At 41.2% G+C, this 27,961-nt stretch overlaps 2 protein-coding genes across 2 annotated transcripts in view; both read right to left on the minus strand.

Moving 5' to 3' along the window:
• tiam2b (TIAM Rac1 associated GEF 2b) overlaps positions 1-2,086 on the minus strand; it is a 57,815-nt gene extending 55,729 nt beyond the window's left edge. Inside the window, exon 1 of the mRNA XM_036975623.2 lies at positions 1,830-2,086. The gene's annotated coding sequence lies outside the window, so the exon portion shown is untranslated. The remainder of the gene's footprint in view (positions 1-1,829) is intronic.
• Positions 2,087-19,017: 16,931 nt separating this feature from the next.
• The window catches only part of cnksr3 (cnksr family member 3), a 42,423-nt gene continuing 33,479 nt past the window's right edge, over positions 19,018-27,961 (minus strand). The window contains exon 13 of the mRNA XM_036975624.2: positions 19,018-21,086. Within this exon, the coding sequence (XP_036831519.1) occupies positions 20,764-21,086 (323 nt within the window). The 3' untranslated portion in view covers positions 19,018-20,763. The remainder of the gene's footprint in view (positions 21,087-27,961) is intronic.

Consider the following 27,961-nt stretch of genomic DNA (forward strand, 5'->3'; position numbering starts at 1 on the left):
TCTAGTGTGTTAGAACGCAACACTTAAAAAATAAACCTTTGGGGGGCCAAACAAAATCAGTTGCGGGCCACTTTTGGCCTGCGGGCCACCTGTTACTGACCCCTGACTTATGTCAATGATTGTTGTTGTTTAAAATGTTGGCCTCTCTGGCTCTTTCTTGTTATACTACGATGAAACTTGACCCAACAGCAAGGAGTTTCTCTGAAACTAGGATAGCTTGAACCACAAGTCATCCAGCATTCTTTCAAGAGTTTTTTTTTCATGTGGTCCAACAAAATAAGGTTGGACAATGGCCATACTGTCATGTATGTCATGGAGAATTCAATTACACTGTTCTGTATTGCCCTTTCCTCAGAGGGCCACACATGATAACTTTCTCTTGTTTGCTCATTTGACAGCAGTCTTTGCACTCTATGTCCAAGAGGTCACCACCTCAATGGCCATATGGTCAATGGCCAGCTATTAAAGCCTTATTAGAGCCAGACCAGTGGCTGTATGTAATCAAGCGTCTCAGTGTTGGAGTGCTGGTCTAGGATCAATTTAGCTTTTTAGATCATAATGAATAAGATTATATGGACAGGAAGGACCTGATCCTAGATGCTTGATATATAATTGTCCCAGCTCTATCCTCTAACTGAACTTTTCAGCTCCATGAAGCATCTTTGTGAGTTTGCATATCAAACCTGTTTGACATTTTAGATAAGCTGTCTGACCTATAAAACGTTCCCACCACATCACAACGTTATGTAGATGCATTAGTCATTTAATATTTCCTGTCTTGTACTCTTCAAAGGTTACATGCACAATGAGAGTTTTATCTACGAGTAGAAGGTGCACCTTCAGTCATGTGTGAATACTTGGTTCCCCATATTTTGCTTAATAACTTGGTTCCCCGTATTTTGTCTAATAACTTAACAGCACTGTGTTGGAGCAAGTTAATGAATAATTGGCTGAATGGCAGTTGGTTTCTAAACCTGGCTTCATGCGCGTGCTTTGCTAATGAGATAAATGGTACGTTACTAGTATCCTACTGTTACAATTCCATTGATCACTGCCTTTTAAATTGTCATAGAAATGCATTGTCAACCTTTGGTACAGTTTGAAAGTATCTTTTTAATGAGCATAAACTCTCTCCAGCATAGTTGTAATGGCATCTGAACTGGTCGTATTTATTCCATATGCCATTCAGAAAAACAAATAAGACTGTCAGACTCATTGGACACTATCTTAAAGAGCCACTGTTATTCATAGTCTTGGTTTGGCCCCTATAATTGCATCCAGATCACCCACCAGTGGCCGCTATGACCTATGCTCTGCTCTCTCGCTCTGTTCAAACACAAGATACAACTAGGCCTACGATAGCCAATTCATATATTAATATAAAAATGCTACACAATAATCTTCCATTCTCTAAGCATTTTATGTTTCTCGCTGCGTATTTAACAGTGAGACAACTTTAATCAATGAATCCCTCCATCCATGACATCTCCTGAAACAGCTGTCAAGTGAAGCTTGACAACAGGAATAGTCACGTGCGTAAGCCAAGAGCTCACTGTTTGTGACCTCACGCCACGGTGAAGTTGCTCAAAGAGTCAAACATTTCAGGAAAGGTCTTACGTTTAATTTGAACACCTTCATTTGATCCACAAACGTGAGAGGATGACTCCTTTCTGGATAATATGAGTCGACTAGTGAGAAAAACAAAAAGAGCAGGCCTAACCATGGTGTCCGAAAAAACACATTTTTCTGGAGCGACAATAACATTTTTATCTGATAAATGTTTCTACGATGAGACAATAAAATCCCGATTTACCAATAGTTCAACTCACCTGTTTTTAATCGCACGGGTAGTTCCGTAGGTTGTTTAGCATTGCAGTTACTCCATCATTTCTTCAATCATTTACATGATTCAAATGATACGATTACTTTGCTGGAGTCCCAATCAACAAAACTCTGACCGATCTTAACAATTCCCGGATATCAAAATGTTGTCGAAGCAATGAACAGTATAGCCGATCATATTATTCAACAGTATTATGCTCATCAATACATTGAAGGACTGGGGGAGGCTTCCTCAACTAGTTGTATCGGTGGTAACCACACCCCCGTCAGTCTGACGGGACAGAAGCATCTCGTCACACAGCTAGTGAGCAAGGTCATTACATAATGCATTTTCACAATTGTAACATTGACAACATCTAGTTTCTCATATTCAAGCATGCTACTCCTCATTCTTCATCCTTCTACAAGACAATAGAGGCTGTATGGATGGATCCCTGCTCCCATAAATGGTCATGGTCCTATCATTTTCTTTCTTACCCAAAGGTTACTATGCATGTCAAGATATTCCCTACATTTAAAAGAGAGATGCACATGAGTGGACATTGGTGTTCTTCTTAGGCTTTTCCTGCCTGTAAGTAGTACAGCATAACTAAAGTAGGTAGTCTAGGTAGCCTAGTGGTTAGAGCGCTAGGCCGGTAACTGATAGGTTGTTGGATCAAATCCCCTCTGACAAGGTAAAAAATCTGTCATTTAGCCCCTGAACAAGGCAGTAAACCCACTGTTCCCCAGTAGGCTGTCATTGTAAATAAGAATTTGTTCTTAACTGACTTGCCTAGTGAAATAAAAAAATACTTTCATATTTACACAGTAATAAGGATTTGAGGACACCGTAATGTTAAGCTTGACCAAGTCAAGTGGACCCTAGACCTGTATTACCAAATCAATTCAAGTGTTACATTGGGATGCATTCATTTGGTCCTGACTAAGAAAAGCAGGGGAATTCCACACTAGCCTTGTAAACACAAATTAAGTCATGTTCTGTAATCTGTTAACCAGAGAAGCCTGATCTAAATTAGGACATGCTCCTATCAGCAGTCTCTTCAACAACATAAATAAGGAAATGGTTGGTCATTTAGTTGATTCCCACCAGTCAATGACAAGATTTTTTCCATCAAGCTGAGTGAGGGAATAGATGGAACCATGATTGACGACTCAAAACAGAGGGCTGGAAGTTGTAATGTGTTTTTTTTTATTGGTAGTATACTGTATAAGTGAATGTTTTCACGTTTGAACCCTTTTCTATGTCCATCTTCCCAGAGGCACAACACTCCATCTATCTGTTCCCTGCCTGCTTGGCATCGTGTCAGCCTCCTATCCTCTCTTCTCCCTCCAGTCCTCACAAACCGCTCTGTTCACAAGGCTAGGCTGTGAAATGAAACCTAGTGGGTGGCTGTCCACCTGGGCTCACGTTTCCCATTTACAGCGGAGTTCCCCCGGGGAAAGGTAAGTGGTGGTGAGAGGTGACAGGCTGGGCATGGAACCAGGCAGAGGATGTGTTCCATATGGCACCCGATATAGTGCCCTACTTTTGACCAGGGCCCATAGGGACTAAGGTGCCAATTGAGACACAGCCAGAGTGGGATTGGTTCACTCATGATTGGGCTATTTATCCTCACTGATCCCATCTATTCTTTCTCAGCACTAGACATCCAATCCCACCACAGAATATAACAGCCCTAAGGATAGAGCATTTGCATTTACTGTCTACTGTGACTTGGTTCATCAGACCCTGTAGTCCCTGTTTTAAATAAACCACCCCGAGTTAAAACATCAAGCGACATCTTATATCTAGCGTTTGCTGGGATCCAGCTCACCACTTTGGTCTTTCTACCTTCAACACGGTTGTCATTGTCAAGGATGTAATCATTTCCAGCCTAAGGGAAGGTCCCCTCATCCCTGTTCAGGCTGTCAAATCCACACACACAGCCACATGTATTGTTTCAGGACATGGCTTCCCAGTGAGCCACAGGGCCTGTTACAGTCTAGCTATCATTGGAGCTGGCTTTGCTTTTATTGTCTGCACCCTACAGAGACCCGAGTACAGCTTCTAACTGTCTAGCACCATAACGTTGTTTTAATGGCATGACAAACACTCACACGATGGAATCATTGCCACAGGGCATTCAGACATAAGGGCCCCAACAAGGAGGAGAAAATGTAATGATGTGAAGATACAGAACCGGTGAGAGAGGAGCCTGTTTGACTCACAGGGGATCTGGACTGCCCGGCGGCAGCACTGTCAGCATTTAGGAACAATCAACATTAATATTCCTGTGGGTGCGTACCAAATTGCACCCTTTTCACTATGCAGTGCACCCATAGGGCTTTGGTCACTTGTAGTGCACCATATAGGGAATAGGGTGCTATTTGGATGCACCCTGTGTGTCCAGTTAGGCAGAAACATCATCACTGTTGATATTGACTGAGGGGATGAGGACAGATTGAGGAGGTCCCTCTGGGGGGGGGGGGGGGGGGGACTAACTGTATTTTAGCCCAGGAGGCTAGGGAGATAAGGGAAGTGCTTTTCCTCATGGATGTTTTTCATACATTTGCATGTGATTATCTGCATTTGCATTCAAGACTGGTTGGTTGAGCTCGAGGGAAGGGTGAGGCTGTGGACTTTGGGATGAGCACGTCTAGATGGTTGACTTTTATCATGTGATGAACATACTGTGTGGCACCTGTGTGCCAAGGGTGTCTGTGTGGCAAGTCGAAACTCATAACACAGCCTGACAAATCATCTTCCAAGATTGTCTTCCAGGAAAATCCCATTTACTGTGACAACATGATGTCTGGAATGTTGTTGTTGTTGTTTTGAGGTTGTTCAAAGTAGTAAACAATGCATCTAGGGCATAAGAATTAAGCATCCTTTTGTTGCTCCTTCACTGCGGATTTCAGGGAGTGAGCAAAATAGCTGGTCTGACCCGACACGGAGCACAAGACTACACCACAGACATTCTACATCCAGACATCCACAGACAATGTGTGCCATTGTCATCTGAGCAACTCCAAGTCTGATTCTCAATCAACTCAGAGAAGACTAACTGAGCCCATATTCACAAAGCGTTTCAGAGTAGGAGTGGTGATCTAGTGTCAGGTCCCCCCATCCAAATAATCTGTTCCTAGATCCACACTTCTGAGACTCTTTGTGAATAGGGCGCTGATAGTCTAATATCAGATCATTTAGAGAATAGTATTTCTTATGAGTTTAATTCACACCGTGATGGTACTATGGACATAAGAGGTCAAGAGATGAATCTGTTTCTAAAATACACACATGAACATAACCTACAGAGAAATAGCCCTTCTTGCACCAACCTCATGTTGACACAGGACATTCTTTGGGATGGACAGATCCGCCAATACAAATAGCTGATGTTTTTCTCACATTATCATGGCTATGTAGATTACTTGGGCCCACATCTCTCTCGCACCGTGTATCATTTCATTTTCATTACATTTATTGTTCAAGGCTATTTACTCATTCCAAAGAGCCCAATAATATTGACATAATGCGAGAACTCTAGGGAAAGGACATTTTATCCAGCTGTGATTGTCAACCATGATATAGAATAATGTCTGCTTGGATGGTGAAACCGTGTCTCGTTAATTCAACTTCATCTAATGTGCCCCATAACCACCAGTGTGTGTGTGTGTGTGTGTGTGTGTGTGTGTGTGTGTGTGTGTGTGTGTGTGTGTGTGACTGAGCACCTCAGGTACGGATTAACGAATGGAACAACATTAAAGTTGCTGTTGACATTGCTCTCTGTACACTTGAGTGGAGAAGGTCTGAGTCTGCTAGATATGTATGTATATAGCCCAGGGATTCACAGGACATTTCTAAATCTATTCATGCAGATACATGCTTTGGAAACAGGCAGCCATGCACCCAAATCCTCTCATGATTAAATCATTTTGAGACCATTTCCATATGGTTTGATTCCATTCCATTTATTCCATTCCAGCCATTACAATGAGCCCGTCCTCCTACAGCTCATCCCACCAGCCTCCATTACAGTTGTAAGCAACTGTGCCATAGTTGGATATGAATAGGCTGTGTTAACTCCTCTGGCCCCAATAATAGCAAATGTGCTTGCTCTGGTCTTGGAGCACGTGCTCTAGCCAACAGCTCACAGATAGGCCTACAGTGCAGTAGGCTGTGCTGGTAGGCTAGTCTACATGAGATTATTATTGATAACAGCGAGAATATGTTTATTTGTCAAATGGCAGTCGAGCATCAATCATCTTGTCACCAGAATAAGGCCCTGTGATATTTCTTGGAAAGGATTCACAGTGCACTTTCACCAACCCCCTGTGAAGTTCATCATAATTTCACCGTAGCCTAATAAACTCTGTGGTTTCCCGAGTCGCAATGGGAGGACCACACACCATATCATTGTGTGAATCCAAGTTTTATTCCCGAAAACATGGTTATTAAATGAATATTTGCGCATAAAGGAGTTTCCACCACCATCCTCTTGCATAATTCATTTTACCGACGCAAACACAAACAAATTATCTGTTGGCGTACAGAAACTATTCGTTCCCCTCACAGCTGTTTTTTTTTTTTAGACGGTATGATTTTCCGAGTTAAAACTGTGGATGGAGACGTGGTTGGTGTTTCTAACATGTTTGTTGAAAACCTGCACTCTGACATTGTTTGCCATTACGTCTCTTGATGTTTATTAAGTCTCATTCCCTGTTGTCCATTTAGATATCGTGTGTCATGTCTTCAGAACGTCACGATTGATTTCACAGCTCAAGCTCGTACACACTTACAGTACCCAAGACCCACACAACCACTCCAAGTTACAGTGGTCGGTTTGAGGAGAGCCTCGTCATCAAACATAATAAACACGCGGCAGCGTTATATCAGGTAGCCATCCAGAAACGTCCACTGCAGCAGGCGTCCCTCTCTGTTGCCTTGCCTTCCATCTGACCCCAGTTACATATCTCGTGTGTTAGCCCTGAGGGGGGAGTCACATGGGATAACATCCTGGTAAACACATTTAAATTCTCTTCACCTTATTAAAGTTGCAAGGTGAGTTCTCTCTACCTACCCCGAGGACTACAGCGAGGATCGACTGGTTGTTGACTGACAGGCCCTCCATCAGGCATAACACCTCTAATGGAGAGAGACGGAAATAACACCCCCGTTCATTCTCATTCAAATGAGTTGGCGTTAGAGCGGTGAGGTTGACAGGGAGGGCAGCCAGCAAAGTCTCCTTCTTTGTGCTTTGACACAAAGGGCCGGCAACAGATGGCCAAGATATCATCTGCATCTTCGAGGCTCCTTTCTGTCAACTTCATTCACAGAACTTTGAGGTTTCAGCATTTATATGCAGTTTCTTTACAATACGTGGAACATTTCACGGTCACCCCAGATGGCATGCTTTAACACTCATTTCAGTGTGCGAATGCTTCTGTATAGAAATACCAGCAGGTGTAATGGGTACCAACAGTGTCCTATTTGGAGCCATGTGGCCTACAGACAAGTCAATCCATCATTCCAAAAGCTCTGACTTGTTTTGTACTGCATATCCTTGATAGATTGGTACAAAATGTAAACAGTACAAGTTACTTCCATATTCATGCTAATTCTCAGTCATTTCTTTATGGGGTGGCAGGTAGCCTAGTGGTTAGAGCATTGGGCCAGTAACTGAAAGGTTGCTAGATCGAATCCCCTGAGCTGACAAGGTAAAAATCTGGCGCTGAACAAGCTAGGCTGTGATTGTAAATAAGAATTTGTTCTTAACTGACTTGCCTAGTTAAAAAAAGATAGTATTGTCCAGATAACATTAGCTTAGGCCATTGCTTCCTTTGCTACAGTAATTCAACTAGGTGTGCGTGCACCTTGAATAAACAGCCCTTATTTCAGTGTAACAACAGTGGGAAAAAAATGTGTACTTTATGGACCCTGTTATCTAGCACTCATTTGTGAGTTAGTCGAATATCAGACTGAATAAATATGTCCTATTATTAGCACGGAGCATCATATTCCCATAATCTCTGCGTGGCACTGCATAAAAAAAATACATTCTTAAAATCATAACATTGAATCAAACATGTATAACCATTTTTTACAAGAAAGCCTAGGAATACCCAAAGCAAATTTTCAGGAATATCCTCAATAAAATGAATACAACTTCATTTTTCCTCACCTTCAACTATATGTATGTATTTTAAATAAGCTACAGTATCTTTGCATCTGCCTGAAGAAAAGCATCTGGGCTGTGTTCACAAAGCGTCTCAGAGTAGAGGGTGCTGATCTAGGATCAGGTCCCTGTCCATAAAAGCACTCCTGCTTGCTTGACACATACGGACCCTGATCCCTCCATTGCGCTCTGGAAGGGAAAGACAGCTCTCTGCTGCCACCTGGTGGGTCTTTCTTGTGGTGAATGATCTCTTGCAGCAGTGACAGTTGCCAACCCTCCACTGACAATCCCTCCGTGCAGTGAGCATGGCCAGCACGTATTCTATAGTCAACAGGTCGGCTTATTTTGCCTGTGAAACAGATACCACAGGTGACACCTACAGAGTTGAAAAATGATGGCATGACACTGTAGCCCAGGAATTAAAATGAATAACATAAGCAGACTCAACTTTCTATATTCATAGTTTGGTATATACTCCCATTTAGTTTGTGATTGACAAGCTGCGCAACTGATCAGGATTGTGCCCATCAGGGAGAAAACACACTGAAAATGAGTGAAATCAGGGAGCAACTACCTGAACTTGTCCAATGAGAAATGGTTATTTACGTTTCCAGTTGCAAAATGTTTCTCTATGGTTCGCCCTAGAGAACATGACCCTGTTATATACTGTAGGTACCAGAAAGGTGACATCATCAAAGCGTGGACTCACCGATAAAGTGCTGTTGAGGGTCCTGACCAGATGCAGCTTCCCATTGACTTTGTCATTTCTGCAGCATAGAAAGAATGACCCTCTGAAGTCCCTCGTCAGTTCTCCAGTTGGCGATAGTCTGTCCTGCTTTAGATTGACGTACAGTGCCTCCATCTCATCAGACGCGCCCTCTAAAAATCATAAGAAGTATAATAAACCAAGATTTGGCACTGAAATGTGCTGTCATTCACATATGTTATCATTCAAAACAAGTTTGTCAACTCTTATTATAATTTCATAAGAACACTCCGTATAGATGTGTGGGTGTTAACTAGGCTGCTACGTCATCTTGGGTGCCAATCCAGTATAGTCAGAGGGTGATGTTGGGTGTCGATACAGAAAAGCTAACACAGCTCACCCTCCTTTACACCCCGGGCCTCAGCCCCCAATCCATCTTCCTCTTCCTCTCTGAGGGGAGGACCTGCCCACTGTCAACAAAGTAGTTGGACGGGGCAAAGAGCACTTTCATTAACACAGTCTTTGGTCAGCTGCTCAGATTGTCTCCAGTGACTTGACCTCTTCTTGGTCACTTGCCTCACACACAGCGGTCCACAGAAATTACAGTTTTATTTTATTTTTTTAACTAGGCAACTCAGTTAAGAACAAATTCTTATTTCCAATGACAGCCTAGGAACAGTGGGTTAACTGCCTGTTCAGAACAACAGATTTGTACCTTGTCAGCTTGGGGATTTGATCTTCCAACCTTTCAGTTATTAGTCCAACGCTCTAACCACTAGGCTACCTGCCCCCCCAATTTGTTAGAGTAATTTGTTAGAAAGATCTATGTAACGCCTGAGGTTGGTCGAGCGGTTAAGGCCATCAACCTCAGCACATATGCGATCCCCGGCCTCAGCAGTCATCACACTATGTTCCCTCCATCTCCCAGCTCATTTCGGTCTATCCTCATCAATAACACTGGGAAAAATCCTTTGAAAATGAAATGAACGATCCATGTAATCCCTTGAGAGACTACGACCTCTGGTGTTCCTCTCTGACAACTCATTCGGTGTAGCAGGAGCAGCCGCTGACAGTGTAAACAGCCAGCTGTAACATAGTGAAGCCCTGCCTTAAAAACCCTAATACCAAACCGGTAGGTACAATGTTTTATGTACTTAGGAGTGTAGCTTCCAGATCATTTAAAACACTTATTTATTTAGTTAACCTTTATTTTAACTAGTCAGATGTCAGATGTCATGATGGCCAACTAAGGGAAATTGTAATATGGCCCCATGAGACCAAGTTGAACTCAGATAACATACAATAGCATGCAATAACAATAGCATGCCACCAATAACAATAACCAATAACATGCAGCCTTCACACCATGTGAACAATAGGACCGTAGTGTTCACACAAATCCAGCTCTATTTTCACAGTATCTGTCCACATCCTCTACTAGTGGACTGTGCCTTTTGACCTCAGCATTGCATCAGTAAACTACGACCTCCCGGCCTGCATCCACTTCCCTCCTTTCTTCTCTCGCCATCTCTTTTACACTCACTTGTTCATCTCCTCTGTCAGATCAACAAATACTACGCTATGTCATGTTTTTTTTTAGTGGTATGCCAAGTGTTTTAACTGAAACCTTAGCAAAACCACAAAAGGGGGTCAACAGCAGACCAGCAGTTATTGGATGTGTTCTGCATGTATCTCTTCAGATGAAAAGCAACGATAGCTTACAGAGGAAACAAGATTATACGAGCCAAGTGTGATAATACACACCACCATTTGAAATATACTGGACAGATATTAGACAGCAAGTGAAGCTTACTGTACAAAAGACTACATTTGATTTTGACGTGCAACCTGGGAAGTGCGCTGTGCAGAGGGGAATCTTTCAGCAGACTCTTACTGTGAGAAAGTCATGACTCTTATGTGTTGGAAGTCATGCCTGTGATCAAAAAATACATCTCACTTTTACCATTACATGGCCAAGAAATGAACCTATCTACTTAAAGGCAAAATAAGAATAATATATAGTTGAAGTCTGATGTTTTCATACACCTTAGCCAAATACATTTTAAACTCAGTATTTCACAATTCCTAGTACAAATTCCCTGTCTTAGGTCAGTTAGGATCACCACTTTATTTTAAGAATGTGAAATGTCAGAATAATAGTAGAGAGAATGATTTATTTAATATTTGATTTATTTCATCACATTCCCAGTTGGTCATAAGTTTACATACAGTTAATTAGTATTTGGTAGCATTGCCTTTAAATTGTTTAACTTGGGTCAAATGCTTCGGGTAGCCTTCCACAAGCTTCCCACCATAAGTTGGGTGAATTTTGGCCCATTCCTCCTGCCTGAGCAGGTGTAACTGAGTCAGGTTTGTAGGCCTCCTTGCTTGCACATGCTTTTTCAGTTCTGCCCACAAATGTTCTATGGGAATGAGGTCACTCCAATACCTTGACTTTGTTGTCCTTAAGCCACTTTGGAAATATGCTTGGGGTCATTGTCCATTTGGAAGACCCATTTGCGACCAAGCTTTAACTTCCTGACTGATGTCTGAGATGTCGCTTCAATATATCCACCTAATTGTCCTTCCCCATGATGCCATCTATATTATGAAGTGCACCAGTCCCTCCTGCAGCAAAGCACCCCCACAACATGATGCTGTCACCCCCGTGCTTCACGGTTGGGATGGTGTTCTTCGGCTTCTTCGACCAAAGTATGTTCATCTCTAGGAGACAGAACGCATCTCCTTCCTGAGCGGTATGAGGGCTGCATGGTCCCATGGTGTTTATACTTGCGTACTATTGTTGTACAGGTGAATGTGGTACCTTCAGGCGTATGGAAATTGCTCCTAAGGATGAACCAGACTTGTGGAGGTCTACAATTTTTTCCTGAGGTCTTGGCTGATTTCTTTTGATTTTCCCATGATGTCAAGCAAAGAGGCACTGAGTTTGAAGGTAGGCCTTGAAATACATCCACAGGTACACCTCCAATTGACTCAAATTATATCAATTAGCCTGTCAATTAGCCTGCATTTTCTGGAATTTTACAAGCTGTTTAAAGGCACAGTCAACTTAGTGTTTGTAAACTTCTGACCCACTGTAATTGTAATACAGTTAATTATAAGTGAAATAATCTGTCTGTAAACAATTGTTGGAAAAATTACTTGTGTCATGCACAAAGTATATGTCCTAACCGACTTGCCAAAACTATAGTTTGTTAACAAGAAATTTGTAGAGTGGTTGAAAAACAAGTTTTAATGACTCCAACCTAAGTGCATGTAAACTTCTGACTTCAACTGTACATGAGGAGAAGAGTATGTGTGTTTCTTTGATAGAACCATACATTCAAACAATGTACAAAAAGCCAAACCCAGACCAAGAAGACTGTGGTTAACCCCACACCACTCTGTTTTCCTACTGGCCAAATGGAAACTTTAAATTAGATCATCGCCATGCACAGAAAAATCTTACTGCTTCTTCTTGCACTCTGTCGCTAGGTCGACAGCAAAGTCTGACATGTTGATGTATCCTTCTGCTTTCTCAGCATGAGGATTATATGTTGTGACAAGACAAGTGAATGTTTGGTTGGAAAAACATTGCCTGGGAGAATAGTACACATTACCGTTTAAGCTTTGAATACTACACAAGCCATTCTCATCCAATTATTTTGTCTGCCATGCCTGTCAATAAGGGCATACATTTCTGTATAAAGCACTGAAATTTAGCTTATATAATGTCTACTGACTCAGCCCCAACACTCCATGACATAACACAATTCCCCATCTGATAGGTATACCAGTGAAGGGAGGTCATCTTCAGAACAAACCAGTACTTCTTCCATTTAGTTCCCAAGAAGCCCCCCTGCGCTCCTTCTTCCTGTAGAGCCAGTCCTGGCAGTCGACCTGACCCAGCTCCTTCACAGACAGCCTGCGCTGGCTCCTTGCTGCATACCCTACAGGTATGGGCCCTACAGACAGGCTCAGCAACATTAGCGATGGAACAGACAGACGGACAAAACTCCATGTCCCTCCTCGTTAAGGCATTAATGAACTGAAACCTTGTGACTATGTCATCCAGACCTTTAGTTGAGATAAAACAATTGACCGTCTAGATAAAGTAGCGCGTTGTTTTTTAGTACAAACGTTTATTCTATTAATTAAATAGGAAGGGGGGGGGGGGTGCAACTAAATATTAAGAAGGTGTTCTTAATGTTTGGTATATTCAGTGTATTTGAGGTTAATCAAAATAAGTTACATGCAAGAGATCAAGTTAAGGCTACATTCTAGGCAGTGGTTTTCAACCCGGTGTACTGCAGGTGGTTTGTGATTTGTTGTTGATTTTTATTTTATTTTTCTCCCGAGTATTATAAGCAATTTTACATTACTTTTCACAATGAAATTAGTTTATAATAATATGCTTTAATTCGACCAGCAAGATATTTTATGTTAAATAAATAAAATAAAACTGACTGCCAATGGGGATCCTCAATAGCATGACAGTGATTTGGTGGCCAAAATAACAGCAACAGTGTGTGAAAACCTTGAGGCAAATGGTGGTCACATGAGATACTTACTGATCCCTACCTTTTTTTTTAAGGCATCTGTGACCAAAAGATGCTAATCTTTTTTCCCAGTAATGTGAAGTCCATAGATTCGGGCCCAATGAATTAATTTCAGTTAACTGATTCCCTTATAAACTGGAACTAAAAATATATGAAATTGTAACATGTTGTGTTTATTTTTTTTGTCCAGTTTATACAAGAGCATGTTGTGTCTGTAAATTCATGCAAACAGTTCATTGTGGCAGGTTGGACAACCAGCAGTGATATATTTTAGACCAGTAACCCCCCCCCCAAACAACAGTACATGTTTTTGTTGTGGCACTGGACAAGCACCACGTGATTCTACTTGTCAACTACTCATCAAGCCCTTGACAAGTTGAATCAGGTGTTTTTCCCCCAGGGCTACAAAAAAAAGTGCTGTTGGCGGTAGTCAAGCACCGGAGTTGGGAAACATCGTTTTAGACACAGCTCTACGTGCGTTAGGCTAACGCAGGTTAATTCAACTCCTACCCTACGAGGTCCGGAGCCTCCTGGTTCTGTTCTACCTGATAACTAATTGTACACCTGGTGTTCCATGTCTAAATCAGTCCCTGGGGAACAATGAAGAAATGCTGCGGAACTGGCTTCGAGGTCCAGAGATGAGTTTGAAGGGGCTACAGATTGAAAATACCTTTACTCATAAGAAAAAAACATAGATACCTTAATTTGAGCCTAGATTTGTGACAGGGGGTCATTGAATATGAACACAGTGTGTTATTTAGATATAATACAAAAAATACAAAAGGAAAAAGGAAAAAAAATACCCTGCCACCTATTAACCATTCCACTATTTTATCCCTATCTAATCCTACACCAGACCGACGGCCTGGAGACGGGACACTACCATTCAACACCCCCTGTAACTCTTCTGCAGTAAAATCTCATAATCCCATGTACTTCTCTGCAGCTGCCACCACAACATCTATTTTCTGTGTCTTACATTCCTGTCACGCCCTGGCCTTAGTTATCTTTGTTTTCTTTATTATTTTGGTTAGGTCAGGGTGTGACATGGGGGATTTATGTGTTTGGCTGGTCTAGGGGTTTTGTATGTTTATGGCCCCATAAACATGTTCCTTTCTAGGTAGTTTTGTATGTCTATGGTTGCCTAGATTGGTTCTCAATTAGAGGCAGCTGTCTGTCGTTGTCTCTGATTGGGAACCATATTTAGGCAGCCATGTTCTTTGGATATTTTGTGGGTGATTGTCTTCTGTCTTTGTGTCATTGCACCAGATAGGACTGTTTCGGTTTTCACATTTGTTGTTTTGTATTTTGTAGTGTTCTCGGTTATCGTCTATATTAAACATGTTGAACACTAAGCATGCTGCATTTTGGTCCTCCTCTCCTTCAACGGAAAAAAAACGTTACAATTTCATTTCTGTGGGTCAGATGATAACCATGGCTATGAAAGCTAAGAAACCAATCTTACTGAAGCACGTATTATTCTCATCACTCTATTGGCCTACGTCTACTCACAGGAATTCTCTCAGGTACCCTCGCCCTGTACCCATCTTCCTCTACTGCTCTTTTCACTGCCTCAGCATACAACAACTTCTGTACCTCAACCTGCCTTTCTCTCACCGGACACATCTGATCTCCAGCACCATGAGTACCCCTACAGTTAACCTCTTTAACCTCGAGGTAAACCAAACTTTTTCCCCTGATACTACACCTTTGTCTCATGCCCTCTTTCACACTTCTCACATCTAGGAATCTCCCTCCTATACATAGGCTTGGCACCTAAAACACCGTAATGGGTTTGGGACAAAAGCTCTCATGGGATAACTGACACATCCTTGACTTTGTCTGGTAAAGACAGCATCAAAACTCAGTGTCTTTTCCGTGTCATTACGCTCTCCACAGGGTCTGCGTCGCACCAAAAGGCGGGCGTCACAGACACAGGGAATCAACATTTTCAGTTGATCCTCCTCAACACTCAATGCCAGCCCAGTTATCACTACTTTCAATGACGCCCTGCTCCGGAGAGTAAAGTAAGTCACAGATCTTGTTCCTAGTCGATTCTGCCTGAAATGCAGAATCACAAAACAATCATCACAAGTCCACTTTGAGTCACTTTCTCCGACCCAACAGTCCCCAACATCTCCTCCACTCCACCCAACCTGACAACACATGTGGATCAGCCAAAAGGCAAGGATCCGTTCTCTCCAAAAAATTTCACTCCCACTGGGCCAGAATCTTCTTTATCATCATTGGGACATCGAGGCTCGACTTAGGCCGTCTTCATCACACCGGCCACCCCAAGTAATTTATACTCACTCTAGTCAGATTCGGTTTTGTCTGCCACCCAACTGTTGGGATTTATCTAATGTCCTCTCTTTGACTTCAGCATGGTTCTCCTTCCGCTTTTCACTCATCCGCTCAACAATGTTAACAACCCGATCACCTAGTCCAGAGAAGGTATTTAAATATAGCCCACTAATCTACTATCTCTGCCTAGGCTACCTTTTAGCTTATGGAGTTGATCAGTAATTGTATGTGATTTATGTATAAAATGCAACTCCATAAATTCAATCAAATATTATTCTTAATCTTGTATTTGGTTCAAAATTGTTCAGTTGCTGTTTTGTCATCAGCCACTGGGTGTCGCCGTAGTTCTTAAAGTCTGCATTCTGCCGGTAGGCTACTAGGGACATAAGAATCAAATGAATGCAGGTTGAAACACACAGGCCTTACTCTTCAGGTATATGATCACACTACATTGCATGCATTCCTCTCAAAATATACTTTATCTTTAGCTCCATTTTGAAACTTAACCCCTTTCCAGTTGTGGGCTGCCTGTCTGACCTGCGTAGTGTATAACAGTGAGTTAGTAAGCCTAAATCCTTGATTCCAGACCAGGGGCGTTTCTAGGATTTGAAGATATTGGGGGCTTAGCCCAAAGCCAGTATGGGGGTCCAGGGGCATTCTCCCCCGGGCCCCCACCAACAAAGTATTTCAACAGCTAAAGCCATGAATTTGGTACACTTTGAGATGACCATTGAGAGATTTGAACATTGAGAGATTAGATACCGATAACCTTCCCATCTGCCACGGCAGACACTGCCAGTACTCAATAAAAGTAGTTACTGTAGTTCTCTGTACTCCGGAACACTCTCTACTCTGGAACACATACATCTACAGTATATTGCCAAAAACCACTCAACTACTACACACACACACACACACACACACACACACACACAATTACTGTGCAGTAATTATAATCCATAGAGCAGCTCAAACGGACAACGAGAAAAAGCTTGAACCAAGTTTATTCAACCGACTGGGTGCTTCAGCTGTGACCACAACACACAAGTCACAAAAGCACATATTTTTACCCTCCGACCATGAGTCACCTCCTTGTACAGTATGTCTTAGATAAACAATCATTCTCTGTTGTTAGGCAGAAACTCAGTCGGTTCCTCTTACCGGTAGTGTCATGGCCCTGCCTAAGTCTAGGACCCTCATGGGTGTGGAAGTGTGTTTGTCTGGGATAGGACTGTAGTCAGATGGTCTTCGGGGGGGGGGGCCCTATGGCCCCCCTCCCAGCAGCGTCTTCTCTCTTCAACTGTTGACCTTATCTCGAGTTGAGTTCCACATCTCTCATGGTCCTAGTTCCACATCTCCCATGGTCCTAGTTCCACATCTCTCATGGTCCTAGTTCCACATCTCTCATGGTCCTAGTTCCACATCTCTCATGGTCCTAGTTCCACATCTCTCATGGTCCTAGTTCCACAGCAACTGGCCTGAATGATCAGGAACTGAAACTAGACTGTTGCTCTTTGCCGCCTCCTTTATATTACTCATATTAATATTCAGCAATAACAAGTTTGAACAGAATATACATTTTTGGAACTTCCCCGTATCTCACCCAGTAACTTTCTATACACAAAGTTCCTATTCACCCTTCATTGACCCCCCCCAACATATACATTTCTTATACATGTCAAGTAATCAATAAGTTCTAGTATGGTAACATGAATAAGTATATGTCAAGCCAGAATCCAACAGGTGATACAGTCTAGTGTGTGCTCACCCCTCCTCTGCCTCTCTCCATCGTTTCCTCTGTGTCGTCTGTTGTTGTATCTCTTGGTATCTCGTGGTGTAAAGTACTTAAGTAAAAATACTGTAAAGTACCACATAAGTCGTTTTTTGGGGTATCTGTACTTTACTTTACCATTACTACATTCCTAAAGAAAACATTGTACTTTTTACTCCATACATTTTCCTTGACACCCGAAAGTACTCGTTATATTTTGAATGCTTTGCAGGACAGGAAAAGTCCAATTCACGTACTTACCTGGTCAACCCTACTGCCTCTGATCTGGAGGACTCACTAAACACACATGCTTTGTTTGTAAATTATATCTGAATGTTGGAGCGTGTCCCTGGCTTTCCGTAAATAAAATAAAAAACAAGAAAGTGGTGCAATCTGGTTCGCTTAATATAAGGAATTTTAAATGATTTATACTTTTACTTTAACGTTTGATACTTAAGTATATTTTAAACCAAATACTTTTAGACTTTTGACTTTTACACAAGTAGAACTTTACTTGGTGACTTTTACTTTTACTTGAGTCATTTTCTATTAAGGTATCTTTACTTTTACTCAAGTATGCCAGTTTGATACTTTTTCCACCACTGCTCTTCCGTTGCTGTCTCTTGGTATTATATTTTACTTCCTCTTGTCTACCCTCATCTCTCATCCCGTCCTGGAAATGCAAATGCTTTGTAAACCATGTTTTACTTTTCCACTGTCTGTATTTCACCTCTTATAAATTGTGCAAATAAATACAACTCATTATAATCTATAGAGCAGCTTGACGTGATGGTCTACTGTGTGTGCTCAACCCGCCTCTGTTCTCTCTCCATCTGCCCTCTTCTGTGTCTTGTCTGTTGCGGTCTGTGTCTTAGCTGTTGCTGTCAAATTCGAGTCAAATTTTATTGGTTGCGTACACATATTTTGCAGATGTTATCGCAGGTGCAGCGAAATGCTCATGTTTCTAGCTCCAACCGTGCAGTATACCTATCAATAGAAAACAAAGCAATGTCAGAGTCCGGAATATACTGATAAAAAAATAGAAACGCAACATGTAAAGTGTTGCTCCCATGGTTCATGAGCTGAAATAGAAGATCCCAGACATTTTCCATATGCAATTGTTTTTGCACAAATTTGTTTACATCCTTGTTAGTGAGCATTTCTCATTTGTCAAGATAATCCATCCATCTGACAGGTGTGGCATATCTAGAAGCTGATTAAACAGCATGATCATTACACAGGTGCACCTTGTGCTGGGGACAATAAAAGGCCATTCTAAAATGTGCAGTTTTGTCACACAACACAATGCCACAGATTTCTCAAGTTTATGGGTTATTGTGTGAAGATTGATGAGCTAAACATTTTTTTTCTTCCATTTTAGAATAAGACTGTGACGTTACAAAATTAGGAAAAAAGTCTAGGGGTCTGAATACTTCCGAATGCACTGTATATATATATTTTACCATCAAAAACAAGCCCAGGCTTAATGACGCCACTGTTCCAGACTGATTGTGAAATACCGTGTATAGTCCTTTCTGTGATCAAACAGTGTCAGAGCTTTAAGCGACAACAAACTCTATGATGATTGTGATAATTATAGAATAATTGCAGAACTTCAAAAATGACTTTTTCTAATTATTGTTGAGAAGAAAGAACAAACAAGAAAGATGCAACCAAAAGTGGATTGCACGTTTTTATTATAGTTTTGAAACTATTACAGAGGTATTCATATTGCAAAGCACTTGCAAAGTCTTGTGAGTTGCTAGACATTTATGCGTAAAACTTGTCCTATGGTGCAGAAATATATTAAAGAGACCTATTTGTTGGAATTACCACACTGATTTCCTCCTTTAAGACAAGCTTCACAGCTCTTCCATATGTTTAGTATGTATGGTTACTCTTGCTAAGGCACTGTCTTCCTGGTCATGACATCATGTTATGGTTTCACAGTGAGTCACACTCAATGATGTATACAAACCCTGGATTGAGTTTTCTATGTATTGGCTATTGAGAGTCTTTGAAGCCACCATTCAGCCATATTTGCACTCCCCAGTAGGCGCAGTCCTCCATAGGAATTGGCGGAATTCTACAGTATTGCAATTAAAGGTTTCAAGGACCAAGGCACTGTATTTAATTAAGTATAAAAAAATACAATGTTTCAATGTTTTATTTCTATGTTTAGCAGCTATAATATAATTTAGACGTCTGCATTAAGGTGTCTGTAATATAATAAATGTGGTAAAAACTAAATGTAGACATTAATAAATGCATTTCCATATCTTCCTAAATATTTTTTACAAAGGAGGAGGAATGCCAAGATGGAGGTGCGGTGGCTTCAAAACAGTGCCCCCTGTAAGTGTTGAAACACATCAATGGTCACACCAGCTTTATTGAGAACCAGTTAGTGAGATAAAGTAGTTACACTTTTTTTAAAAAATGTTACCTGAACTACACAAAAATATGCACACACTGACGCTCACTTACTCACACACACACGCACGCACGGACGCTCACTCACACACGCACTGACACTCACTCACACACACACGGACGCTCACTCACACACACAGGCACGGATGCTCACACACACACACACACACGCACGGACGCACACGCACGGACGCTCACACACACACACATACGGACGCTCACTCACACACACGGACGCTCACTCACACACACGCACGGACACGCACACTCACGGACGCTCGGTCACTCACTCACACACACACACACATACACACACACTCACGGACGCATGCACACACACTGACACGGTTTGTTACAGCACTGGACACACGGTAGCTTAAAAAAAGGCCAACTCTGGCAGTCATTTCCAGCGCATAATAACATGGAACACTATGAAGAGAGAAGCACACTAGCTCCAGTAAAAATGATAGGCATTGTATCTATATCAAATTCCAACTGAAATCAAATCAACTTCTGAAAAAGATCTAAACATATTTACAAGAAGTCTCTAGACAGACACAAACTAAATAACTTAACAGTTTACACATAGGAGAGTTCACCTACAGAAGCAAGGCAAACGTTTCCTAAACCTGAATTATTTTCTATAATACTTATTTATACTTGGCATTTTCTTTTATCCCTCCACAAAAGATGGAACACTGTCAGAATCTGTCAGCATTTTGAATCTAAACGAAAAATGTGTCACCCCGAGGAGTTCAAATGTAGCAAGAGATCCAACCAAATGGTCTACCACTACATTATGCGGTGTTGAAATTAAGCAAGACCTTCCGTCAGAGCTTCCAAAGGCTGCTTTAGCGCTCCAAGTTCCAACAGAACGTTCCAGGTTTGGTACGTGTAAGTCGGAATACTGAGTAGAGTAGCCAGACCATTATTCGATGATTGCAAGGTAAAGGCACTGTGGGGGGGGCGACATGTTCCACAAGGTCGAGGCACTCGTCAATGACTCAGCAGCCTGAGGCGGGCTAGCCAGCCCCCCAGGATCGAAGTGGGTTCCGAAGGAGGATGTTTGGGAGTAGCAGCAGCAGGGATCACAGTCGTAGCTGGGGAATTTTTGGATGATGCCTCCCGGTATGGGATGGTGGTGCTGTTGTGCAAGTCAGCATTGATGAAGCACTGGGAGCCCCTAATGTGGTCGACGCCATGGATCAGCTGGCCAGACCGCCCCTCCAGGGGTCTGTAGGGTAGTGGAAAGTACGGGGCCTCCTCAGAGATGGTGGCAATCCGCTCGTTACTCAGGTATCTGTGGAGGATGTCCTCTCCTGTAGGGGTAAACAGACAGACAGACGGGCATCTCAATCAATTATTCAAATGGTTTAATAAAGCCCTTTTTACATCAGCACTTACACAACACCTGCCGAACCCTCTCTGTTCAAGGTTAAGTCAGTCTAAGAAGGAGTTGAGGCCAAAATCAACAGTGGTTATGCTGGAGCTTACCCTAAAGTTAATGAACAACGACTTAAGAATTCGAGGCACGCAGTCCGAGCCGGCCTCAGTTTGTTCTGCAGAGTAAATAAGCCTGTGAAATGGCCATTTTGATAACAGTAGATTAGCCTCAGTTAGGTTCCGTCCCAAATGATACCCTCAGAGCTAGCACATAATGTTCTGAGAGCCATATGTTAGACGTTGATGAGAGTGTGGTTGTCCTATGGTTATTTTGCATGCAACACAATGTTCTGGGAATGGTGCAGGATACCCAGCTAGCACATAACATTCTGAGAAGCATATGTTTCTAAGGTGGGAATTTCAATACTTCAGCATAACGTTTCCTAATGGTTTCCTCAGGGTTCTATTTTAAAGTAATTTTCTCAAATTGTTCAAAGAATGTTAAGAAACAACGTTCTTCTGTGGGAATTTCAGTACTTCAGCATAACGTTTTATACAGGTTTCCCCATGGTTCAAGTAGAAGTCATGTTCCCAGAAAGTTCAGAGAACGTTATTAAGAAACAATGTTCTCTGTGGGCATTTCAGTACTTCAGCATAACGTTTTATACAGGTTTCCCCATGGTTCACGTGGAAGTCATGTTCCCAGAAAGTTCATAGAACGTTAAGAAACAATGTTCTCTGTGGGAATTTCAGTATTTAAGCATAAAGTTTTCTGGTTCTATTTAAACACATACATTCAGTTCTCAGCGCCAACAAAACCCTATCCTGTTAAGTGTGTTCAGGTGTGTTGGCCGCACACACTAATTGGCCAGACTTGAGCTTAATGAATGCTCGTTCACTTTGAAATTGGGTCTATTTGAATAGACTAAAATGTACAGCTTTGTATGAGTTTAAAAAAACACGGCATGATAGCTCCATCCTTGTGGCGCAGTGGATTAATTATATGTGATAGAGAACAGAAGATCATAGGTTTGAGCCTCACTGATGGCGTGCTAAAATAAATGTTTAATTTAAAAAAATACTTTTTCTTTATTGAATATCCGAAACATTCAATATATTTGCAGTGAAGCCACTCAATAACTACATCCATCATCCAACAGACTCCCATTCAGAGCGACACACAGAAGCATCCAGGGTCAATACTTAGCTCAAGGGCATGTTGACAGATCTCAAACCAGGCCAAAAAATGTGAACCTGAACCCTCCAATATCCCCCCACAGTTCCCCGATTGCTGTCCCTCAACCATTAGAGACCCCTCCCACAGTCCCCCCCCCCCAAGAAGAAAAATACAATGAATTCCATACTCCACTCCCAAGAACCTCCCAAAGAAACAACAACCAAGAGAATGAACTAAAGAGAAAAAATAAAAATACAGAAGAAAACAGCAAACAACAATGCAACAAAAATATCTCTAGCAACACATATCTTTCAACTATGCTGTGATGTTTAACGTACAACTTCAATCTATCTAATTGAATAGAATCCACAGATTGCGAGTTGAAGATAAAAAGTTTTACTTAGAGTATTAGTATATTAGTAATTGACTGACCCGGTCTCTCCAGATCTCCTAACAGTACTATTTCTAGGGTCAATTTTAGATCAATGCTATGCATCAATGCTATGCATTTTCAGACATTCCTGAACCTGAGACCCGAAACAGGTTACTCGAGGGCAATACCAAAATAAATGGTCTATTGATTCTGTATCCTCACAACACACCCTACAGAGCTTCCATGATTTTATGCCTCAAATATTCAACATTTTGTTGGTGGCAAGAATTCTATTTAATAATTTTAGCTGAAATGCACAAAGTCTTGAATCTTGCTTTGTTTTATATATCAACTCATACACCCTGTATCATGGAATCGGTACATCAAAAATCTCTTCCCAACTATTTTGCAATCTGTATGGCACAGTTGACAACATCCTGGTCCTCAAGTGAAACTGGTATACTTTCCTATTTATGCTATTTTTATTCCTCTGCCAGTTTTGATCCTCTTGTCACGCCCTGGCCTTAGTTATCTGTGTTTTCTTTACTATTTTGGTTAGGCCAGGGTGTGACATGGGTGATTTATTGTGTTTCGTCTTGTCTAGGGGATTATTAGATTTATGGGGTTGTGTTCAGTGTAGTTGTCTAGGTAAGTCTATGGTTGCCTAGAGTGGTTCTCAATCAGAGGCAGGTGTTTATCGTTGTCTCTGATTGGGAACCATATTTAGGCAGCCATATTCTTTGAGTATTTTGTGGGTGGTTGTTTCCTGTCTTTGTGTTTGTTGCACCAGATAGGGCTGTTTCGGTTTTGCCACGTTTATTGTTTTGTATTATGTTCATGTTGAGTTTTTCTATTAAAAACATTAACTATAACCACGCTGCATTTTGGTCCGCCTCTCCTTCCCAGGAGGAAAGCCGCTACACCTTTATATTGGGCAGACAGACCAGTTCCCTACCTCCTCCCGCTGCCACCTGCCTCCTCCATTTTGGGGGTAATGCTGTAATCAATTGGTTGTACTCTTGGATTGAACAGACCTTCCCGTACAATTCTGATAACTCCATGAAGGACATAACTTCACCATTCCAATTTACAATAAAATACCCTTTTCCAACATCTTTCCCATAAATACAGGTATTTTATCAACCAGCACATTTGAGTTCAACCATAATATTCGTTGTAATATTTGTTCTATCTTTTCATGGGGACGAAATTGAAATTGTTGCCAGCTCTGCAATGCTTGTTTGAAATTAATTGAAAATTAGACATGACAATCTGCACAAAGACAAAAAGGCAATTTTTAAACAATGGATGAGTTTTTTTTACTTGATAACCATTTAGGGTTCAAGTAAAACTTTTGAATAAGTGAAGCTTATCTTATCAAAAGTAACAGTCAGTATATGGTGTGGCCACCAGCTGCATTAAGTACTGCAATGCATCTCCTCCTCATGGACTGCACCAGATTTGCCAGGTCTCGCTGTGAGATGTTACCCCACTCTTCCACCAAGGCACCTGCAAGTTCCCGGACATTTCTGAGGGGAATGGCCCTAGCCCTCACCCTCCGATCCAACAGGTCCCAGATGTACTCAATGGCATTGAGATCCGGGCTCTTCGCTGGCCATAGCGGAACACTGACATTCCTGTCTTGCAGGAAATCACGCACAGAATGAGAAATATGGCTGGTGGCATTGTCATGCTGGAGGGTCATGTCAGGATGAGTCTGCAGGAAGGGTACCACATGAGGGAGGAGAATGTCTTCCCTGTAACGCACGGCCACATCTGCAGTCCTCAAGCCTCCTTGCAGCATGTTTAAGACACGTTCAAGCAGATGAGCAGGGTCCCTGGGCATCTTTATTTTGGTGTTTTTCAGAGTCAGTAGAAAGGCCTATTTAGTGTCCTAAGTTTTCACAACTGTGACCATAATTGCCTACCGTCTGTAAGCTGTTAGTGTCTTAATGACCGTTTCGCAGGTGCATGTTCATTAATTGTTTATGGTTCACTGAACAAGCATGAGAAACAGTGTTTAAACCCTTTACAATGAAGATCTGTGAAGTTATTTGGATTTTTATGAATTATCTTTGAAAGACAAGGTCCTGAAAAAGGGACGTTTATAGATAGGCACGTTTCATTTTGTCTGGTTTAACGTCCCAGATAAAGCAAAATATTTTTTGCTCATATGATTTGAAAAATGAATCATCAGGAGTAGGCAGGGCCATAAGTAAGTGAGTAAACTGAGATATGACTAAGGAGTTAATCAGGGCAATTTTTCCATAAATAGACAGGTATTTACCTCTCCATGGTTGCGGGGTCTTGTCTATTTGGACAAGTTTTCTATTGAAATTCATTGAGGAGAGCTTACTTATATCTTTTGTGATATGAATACCAAGTATGTCTACTTCACCATTAGCCCATTTTATAGGTAAACTGCAGGATAATGTAAAAGTTATATTTTTTAAAGATCCAATACATAATATTGTGCACTTATCATAATTGTGTGTTAGTCCAGAGAGTACAGAAAAGTTATCTAGCTTGCGGACTTAATATAAAACCTGAGTCATCGGCATACATGGACACCTTTGTTTTTAAGCCTTCAATTTCTAATCCTCTAATGTTGTTATTGGATCTGATTTTAATAGCTAGCATTTCGATGGACATAACAAATAGATATGGTGACAGCAGACACCCTTGTTTAACTCCTCTTGACAATTTCAAAACTCTCTGAGAAGTAGTCATTATGTAGTATTTTACACCTGGAGTTGCTTTACATTATTTTTACCCATTTTATAAGAGAATTACCGAAATTGAAAAAATCCAGGCATTTATAAATAAAATCCAGTCTTACTTTATCAAATGCCTTTTCAAAATACCAGGCCTGGCTTCTTAGATGTTTCATGATGTTCTATTACTTCTAGTAGTTGTCGTATATTATCTCGAATGTATCATCCATGTAAAAAAAACTGTCTGATCAGGATGAACAAAACCTGGTAAAACCCTTTTAATTCTGAGTGCTAGTATTTTTGAATCACAACATTAAAGTGTAAGGGGCCTCCAGTTTTTTAGATAGACTGGATCTTTATATTTGCCATCTGGGTCTTGTTTTAATAATAGAGAAATCAGACCTTCCTGCTGAGTACCTGACAGACTACCATTGCTATAGGATTAGTTAAAACAATCTAACAATGGAGCTTTTAGTCTCTACCGGTATGCCATCAAGCCCTGGGGTTTATCCAGACTGAAAGGATTTAATAGCCTCAAAAAGTTATTCCTCTGTAATTTGGCCTTTGCACTGATCTTTCAGTACATTTGATAATTTTCCATTTTTTTTATATTATTTGGAAAGAATTCCTTACCGTAATTTTCATTCAGTGGGAGAGGATGAGACGGAAAAGAGAATATCTGCCTAAAATAATTAGCTTTGTCTTTTAATATAATTTGGAGAATCATAGATGTCTCTGTCTTCAGTAACGAGTTTATGCAAATTTTGTTAGCGTTCCTGTATTGGAGATTCAGGAAAAATGTTTTTTCTCTATATTCCATCCAGTTTGCTTTCTTTTATAACAGATTACATTAGATCATTCTTGAATAAGTTCCTCTAGTTCTTTTTGTTTTTCATCTAACTTATTTTGTATCTCTGTAGTATCGTTTTTATTGCTATCTACCTGTACTCACATTAAGCATGTCCAATCCGAAATTAAATCTAGAATCGGCTTCCTATTTCGCAACAAAGCATCCTTCACGCATGCTGCCAAACATACCCTCGTAAAACTTACTATCCTACCGATCCTTGACTTCAGTGATGTCATTTACAAAATGTCATTTAGATGTCATTTACAAAATAGCCTCCAACACTCTACTTAGACTGCATCCAATTTGCTATCACAGTGCCATCCGTTTTGTCACCAAAGCCCCATATACTGTGCCCTTGTTGGCTCGCTTCATATTCGTCGCCAAACCCACCAGCTCCAGGTCATCTATAAGTCTTTGCTAGGTAAAGCCCTGCCTTATCTCAGCTCACTGGTCACCATAGCAGCACCAAACCTTAGCACGTGCTCCAGCAGGTATATTTCACTGGTCACCCCCAGAGCCAATTCCTTCTTCGGCCGCCTTTCCTTCCAGTACTCTGCTGCCATTTTGATAAAATGTCCAATATCCCTGTCCACGTGGAGAATCTATAAGAGTTATGTGAATGCCAATTAGATGATGATCTGATCGCATTCTGTCTCCTATTAAAACTTTTTTAAACCTTTGATGCAAGAGAGAAAGAGACAAGAAAGTAGTCAAGACGACTAGCTTGATTAACTTCTTGAGTGTAGGGGGCAGGATTTTCGTTTTTGGCTAAAAAACGTACCAATTTGAAACGGCCTATTTCTCAGGCCCAGAAACTAGAATATGCATATAATTGTCAGATTAGGATAGAAAACTGTCAAAATATTGTCTGTGAGTATAACAGAACTGATATTGAAGGCGAAAACCTGAGGAAAATCAAACCAGGAAGTGGTTTCTATTTTGAAAGCTCCATGTTCCATAGCCTGCCTTCGCTCCATTTAAAGGGATATCAACCAGATTCCTTTTCCTATGGCGTCCTCAAGGTGTCAACAGTCTTTAGACATAGTTTTGGGCTTTTATTTTGAAAAATGAGCGAGAAAGATAACATCGTGTCAGTGAATAGCTGGGTGTTCGCAGAGTTTTGCTTGCGCAACAGAGTGGGGCAGCCATTGTCTCTCCCTCTCCTATTAAAAAAGCAACAGTCCCGGTTGATATATTATCGATTATATATTTTTAAAACAACCTGAGGATTGATTATAAAAACGTTTGACATGTTTCTGTGGATATTACGGATACTATTTGGAATTTTCGTCTGCGATGTCATGACCCCTCGAGCCTGTGGATTTCTGAACATAACGCGCCAAACAAATTGAGGTATTTTGGATATAAAAATAATCTTTATGGAACCTAAAGGAACATTTATTGTGTAACTGGGAGTCTTGTGAGTGCAAACATCCGAAGATCATCAAAGGTAAGCAATTTAATCTATTGCTTTTCTGACTTTCGTGACCAATCTACTTGGCTGCTCGGTGTTTATAATATTTTGTCTACTAAGAGAGATATTCTTACATAAACGCTTGTTACGCTTTCGCCGAAAAGCTGTATTGAAATCTGACACGCCATGTGGATTAACTACAAGCTAAGCTGTTTTTTTGCTATATTGCACTTGTGATTTCATAAAAATGAAATATGTTTAGTAATTTAATTTGAATTTGGTG

The sequence above is a fragment of the Oncorhynchus mykiss genome, chromosome 4 (genome assembly GCF_057628025.1).
Source record: "Oncorhynchus mykiss isolate SJ-2025 chromosome 4, ASM5762802v1, whole genome shotgun sequence".
In the NCBI taxonomy this organism is placed as follows: domain Eukaryota; kingdom Metazoa; phylum Chordata; class Actinopteri; order Salmoniformes; family Salmonidae; genus Oncorhynchus; species Oncorhynchus mykiss.